The sequence below is a fragment of the Coffea arabica genome, chromosome 6e (assembly GCF_036785885.1).
Source record: "Coffea arabica cultivar ET-39 chromosome 6e, Coffea Arabica ET-39 HiFi, whole genome shotgun sequence".
NCBI classification, from domain to species: domain Eukaryota; kingdom Viridiplantae; phylum Streptophyta; class Magnoliopsida; order Gentianales; family Rubiaceae; genus Coffea; species Coffea arabica.
The window spans coordinates 4,428,412-4,434,511 of NC_092321.1; the positions used below are offsets into that span (position 1 = coordinate 4,428,412).

Here is a 6,100-nt window from a genome sequence, read left to right on the forward strand (position 1 = left end):
TTACATCCCTTACAAATTTATATTATTTAAATTTAGTCTCTACCTAAGTTTCCGACTAATTTTTTACCGAAATCTATAACATGCCATGTGATCATATTTAAGGGGCAATTTTGCCATTCAAAAATGTTCACATGGAAGGCACGTGATGGATTCTAGTCAAAAATTAATCAAAAACTTAAGTAGGGACCAAATTTGACCAATGTGAATTTATAAGGGATGTAAAATTACACTTTTAAAAGTGAAGGACAAAAAAAATCAATTTGCAAAATGTGAAAGACGTTTTGAATAATTTTTCCTAAATTTATATGTTCTCAGCAAGTAATTTAATTTCACACGAATACTTCGTATAAAAGTTTGAAAATATTTTTTACTAGTTTTTAACCCCGTTTCGTAAATGGCACTGCACATAATTTATTAAAAAATTTTGTAAATTTGAAAATCATTGTATGCAATAAAAAAAAAACAAAGTAAACATTTAGTTTTTAAAGATGCAAAAGAATTTGATTTAAAGATGCGAAAAAACAGTAAACATCTTGTGCAATTAAGCCGTAGGAATGAATATAATTATCGGATGTTAATTTTTACGTTCTCAGGGAGTAAAAATTTCACACGAACAATTCATAAGAAAGTTTGAAAATATTTCTAAAGTTACATGTATCATGTATGTCAGTTCAAATAAACTCTTACGTTAATCTGTGCATGCAAACTTAGGGTGTGTTTGGATTGCAGATTTTCAAAGAAAAATTGCTACGTTTTTCTTGGACATATTTTTCAATCATCTTTTTACTTCACATATATCAAATCGCTACAGTAATTTTTCTACAAAAAAGTCCAGAAAAATACAATCCAAACAAAACCTTAATTTGTCCATTGCAACTTAATCTAATTTTTTTCTCCTCTTTTTTGGATGGACATTCTATACGCGGCATTTTGTTAATATTAATATTTCAACTTGAGTTCGAGTCTTAAAATGAGAGCTCATCAATTTACTTGTGAAGCACGTGCAACAAGAGTAACACCAGACACAGTTTAAAAATTTTCTTAAAATGACGGTACATTATTGTGTATAGCACACTAAAAATTTAAAAAAGTAAAAAAGAAATGAAATTAGGAGAAGGGTGTCACTGCCTCTCCTCTTTACCTTTTTTCTCACATTTATCTCATCTTCCCTAAATTTATACATTGTAATGAATGAGTGAGATTTATGTCATGTCGTATGAGATATTGTTGGTGAAATACGAATGTCAAATAATACTCTTATTGTTTAAATCTCTATATTCTTTATGAAAGTCTTCTAAAGTCAAAATTGTGAACACATTTTATGAAATTTAGATCTCCTTTGAAAATATGGTACCTTATAAAGAAATACTTCTGATACAAAGTAATTTTAACAGAGGTGCTTTTAAATTGTCAAAAATTAAGCTCCATAAATTATGAAAAATTAATTATAAAATATCTTAAAAGTACTTTTAGTGTTTAAAAAAATCACAATCTCAAATGGGGACTTAAAAAGCATAAAATTTGACTTTTGCTGATGTCACCGGCCGATACAAATGAAGTTGATTTAAAGAGGAGGAAAAAGAAAGAATCTATATAAATTTGAAAAAAAAAAAAAAAGAAACACAAAAGATCTTCGAAAGCTGTTAATACGGTAGAGAATCCGCGGTAATCATCATCCGACCATTTGCTTGATGGCGCGTGCGGGTTGAGTCAGCAATCTTCCCAAGCATAGGCAAATTGACGGCAGCCTTCAGGAAGTGAGTTGCAACAAATTGGCCCAAAGATCCCAGATACGATGGACACAGCTAAGCAAAACACGTAACCGTAACCAGAAAACAAAAGACAACCTTCACATTCATCTCCTTATTCTCCATAACCCACCAATATGCACTCGACACGCATCCGCCCACCCACCTATTCTTCTCTCTTACTGGGGCCACCTTTCGCAAACCACATAACCCTCACCACGTGTCCCAGACTCCACCCTCAGCCAAGCCTCCCACCCCATCACGATCAAACTAAACCCTCTCATTTGATAATTCATGATTTAAAGTTGATGAATTCAAATATTAACATATTGAGACGCATTTGATAATAAAAAATTTAAATATTTTAATTAATTAAATTACACTGAATTTTTTAGATAAATTTTACTTAAAAAAATAAATAATAAACTATTCACTTGTCACTGAATGTGATATATAATCAAATATAATAAATTTAGTATTTAATAATTCCATAATTTGATAATTTCAAATTTCAATTTTATGGGATGCACCCTAAATTTTTCGGTGAGTTTCACTTTTTGGTCTTTTACATTTACTAGCATCTAACAATGGTTTCATTGTAGAAAAAAAAAAAGAACAATGGTTTCATTCTAATTGTCCGGGCATTAAGTTGGCAATATCTCAAGTCCCTAATATCTTCATTTTATTGGCAGTTTTTACTGCACGTGTTTCAATATTGACTTTTACCCAACAAAGTCATTCCGAAGAAGTTTAGCAAATTATGCCTGAGAAATTGAGACATTTTTTAAAAAAATGGAGTAGAAAAATAAATCAAGTGACTTAAGTTTAGCGACTCCTAGTTAAATGGAAATAAACTTGTCAAACCCATATTAGTCTTAGCTTAATTAGCTAAAGAACATATAAATCACTTGAAGTCGAATGCAGCTGTTCATTCAGAATATGCATACATGAAGTTATACATGCTTTTGACGAGTATTGGACATTCAAATGGCACAATATTTTTGAAGAGAAGCTGAGAAAAAATACAAAGAATTTTTCAAAAGAAAAGAAGTCGTGAATATGTTTTTTAATACTAGTAGACTAGTGTTTTCTTTGGTAGTTACATATTTGTTCTTTTTGACATCGAATCCTGTGAGGGTCTAAATGGATTTTTGATTGCCTGGATAGGTAGCAAATAATAAATTATCCTACGCTGAAATGGGATTTCCATAACACCGGCATCACATCAGCCATCAGGGACTAAAGCTGTAATTCTCCATCATCTTTTCCTTTCCTCATCTCGTTTGCTTTCTAGATAACTAATTTTTAGCAGTATTAAACAGCTGAAGGTTGGAGCGGTAGCGGGTGCAGAAAAGGTTCGGCCTCCTTTTTGGGCCATTCCAGGCTGTCCCTTACCCCCTGATATTTCTTTATTATCATCGCTATCATTGTCATTATTCAATTCCGTTCCAATCTTGTCCCCTTTCCTTCTTCCTTCCCTTCCTCCTTGTTAATTCTCTGCTTTCTTTTCTTCTTCAAGATTCCATTTCAACCGTCCCTTCCTTTCCCCCTAACACTATTGACCTGTTAAAAAATCTACAACCCCCCCCCCCCCTCCTTTCCTCATCAGCATCAGAAACCAATTCAATCCTTCCTTCCACCCACTTGCCCATTCTTCCACCCTCCTTTATATAGCCTATCAATCGATTGTTTTTCTCTCTCTGTATTGCAACAAAATCAATCTGAATTATTAGCAAAAGAATATCTCAATTTTAAACTCAGAAATGGCGGAAGAGCACGGGTTTCAGGCTCCGGAAGGCCATCGATTGTGTGCGAATAACTGCGGCTTCTTCGGGAGCCCGGCAACCCAAAATTTCTGCTCCAAGTGCTACAGTGACTTATGCCTTAATAAAGAGGCCGACTCAAAAGCAAAGCCGGTGATGGATTCGTTGTTTGCTTTGCCTTCTTCTTCTTCTTCTTCTGCACCAACATCAGCGTCGCTCAAGCCGGATAATTCTGCGGTGGCGGCAGCCGCAGATACTGAAACCGTGGGCTTGGTACCCCAGGCGGCGGTGCAGCCGGTGGCACAGCCTAATAGGTGTTCGGTCTGCCGGAGGAAGGTGGGGTTGACGGGATTTAGGTGTAGATGCGGGATAACATTCTGTGGGACCCATAGGTACCCGGAGCAACACGGATGCTCTTTCGATTTCAAGTCCATGGGGAGGGAGGCCATTGCCAAGGCTAATCCTCTGATCAAAGCTGAGAAATTGGAGAAGATATAATCAGAGCCCTTGGATTCCACGTCTCCGGTGGACCATAGATGAGACGATGGCCGGGAATGATTGAAGAATCGGGTCCACATCGGGGCATTCGTCCCACGAGACACGTGTGAATGTTTATATGTGCTGTATATCTTTTATCTTTCTTTCTTTTTTTTTCGGATTTTTCCCCTCCTCCTACTCGTAGTTGTAGTTTTCTATTTTCTTTTTCCTTTCGCTTTTTTTAAAAACTAGCATAATTTATTATGTGGTCTGGCTTGATTGTAGAAAAAAATTTAATGGTATGGTGTTAAGAATTAAAAATTGGGAATTTCGATATGGTCAGCAGGACTCGCTGATTACTTATGTCTAGCAAAATTTCGAAGAACTGCGACTCATCAGCCGCGCGGGTGGAGTGGAAGGAAGGGGCCGGAGGACGGGGGGATGTTTTGGGGTGGGGGTTTGGGAAGGAGGAGCCGCCAATTCGACTAGTCTACTTGAATGGGATAAAGCTTGAAAGAGGCCTTTGGTTCTTGCTTCCCAGCTGCTGATGAGACTTGAGAGACGGGCTTTAGAAGTTGACATTCGAGTGATAAAAGGAGTATAAAAAGTTTGGTCTTGCTACAACGAGCTCTGAAAACAAGGCCTAGTTTGAAGATAAATTTTTTGTCAAGTTTATCTTGCTACAAATTTTTAAAAATTTTAATTAGGTTTTTAAACTATGGGTTTGTTTGGATTGTGAATTATTAGAGATTTTTTATGTAGCATTTTTTGTGATGTGATGTATGTGAGATAAAAAGATAATTGGAAAGATAAAAAAGTGTGTTGGAAATTGTAATAATGATGTAAGCAAATATATTTTGGCAAATAAACCGCAATCCAAACAAATCTTATATACTTTAAAATATTCAAAAAAAATAACACAATTCAAAACATTTTTTAAAAGCTTCTACAATAAATTACAGTAAAGTTTTAAACAAACACACAAAAAAATCTATTTGCTGAACTTGTTAAGTAGTGCTGAACCTGTGTGTATTTTTTTCAGCACAAGAATCCTAACTGAATGCTTAATTCTGATAATAATCAATAGAATTACTTCAACTATTTTATCTTATCTACCAAATCTACCCTTGTTTGTTAATTATGTTCAAAATTCTTATTTAATTAAACAACCTAATATTCTCTATCTAACGATTTTTAGTTTCTCTTTCTCCCTTTTTAATGACTTTCACATCTTCTCCATACTCCTCATATAATATATTTCATATTTCATATTAATTTGATTTCAAAATAAATATTATCATTTTCATACCTAACAAAATTTAAACTAATTAAATCATAGATTCTATTTCTTTTTTGAATGAAAGGATATAAGGGCAAAATTGTCAAATTAAACTTATTAAGCATTCAGTTATAAATATTTATCAAACAGTATAAATAGGTTTAGCATTAAAATTCAGACATTCATATATTTTTTTCAGTGCTTAAAATTCAGCAAATTAATTGTTTCAGTATTCAGATTTCAGATTTCAGACTTCAGAATTCAGATTCAGATTTATCAAACGGAACCTAAGTTGTGATATTTGTACTTGTTCTTTCAATTTTTATCTTCATAAATTTAAATTTTGAATTTGACTAGTAATATGTATATAATTAAAAAAAAATGAGTTATATTGGAAGAAGAGTGTAAAAAGTGCTTTAACTTTGTTAATGTGATAAATATTTTAGGGAGTTTTAAAACGAAAAGCTTGAGAATTTCAATGGAGGGCGGAGGAAGTAACGAGATAAAGATAACAGTACAGTTGCGACGGAGACGATAACTAGCAATTCTAAATATAACAGTAACATCACTGCAAGTTGGGTTCTATGTTTTTATATCCGAATAAAAAGTTGGGTTCTATTTTCCGAATAAAAAATGTTTTGATGATGGTTCAGTTTTGGTTGATTTCTTTATATTCTGTTATGTTTTTCTGGGTCTCGTTAGATCTATTTTTTTTAGATCCCATTGGGCCTCTCCCTTCTCTACGATAGATTAGAGTAGGAGCACGAGTAAGATAGATTAGTTATTGTCATCTAAAAAAAAAGGTTCCGTTTGATATTTGGTGCAAAGAAACT

The 6,100-nt window shown here is 33.7% G+C and overlaps 1 protein-coding gene across 1 annotated transcript; it reads left to right on the plus strand.

Annotated features, from left to right (window-relative positions):
• The first annotated feature begins 3,071 nt into the window (after positions 1 to 3,071).
• On the plus strand, positions 3,072 to 4,728 carry LOC113694621 (zinc finger A20 and AN1 domain-containing stress-associated protein 4-like). Its single transcript, XM_027213469.2, has one exon. The coding sequence runs from the start codon at positions 3,512 to 3,514 to the stop codon at positions 4,007 to 4,009; it is 498 nt and encodes a 165-aa protein (XP_027069270.1). The 5' UTR covers positions 3,072 to 3,511; the 3' UTR covers positions 4,010 to 4,728.
• Positions 4,729 to 6,100: the final 1,372 nt, after the last annotated feature.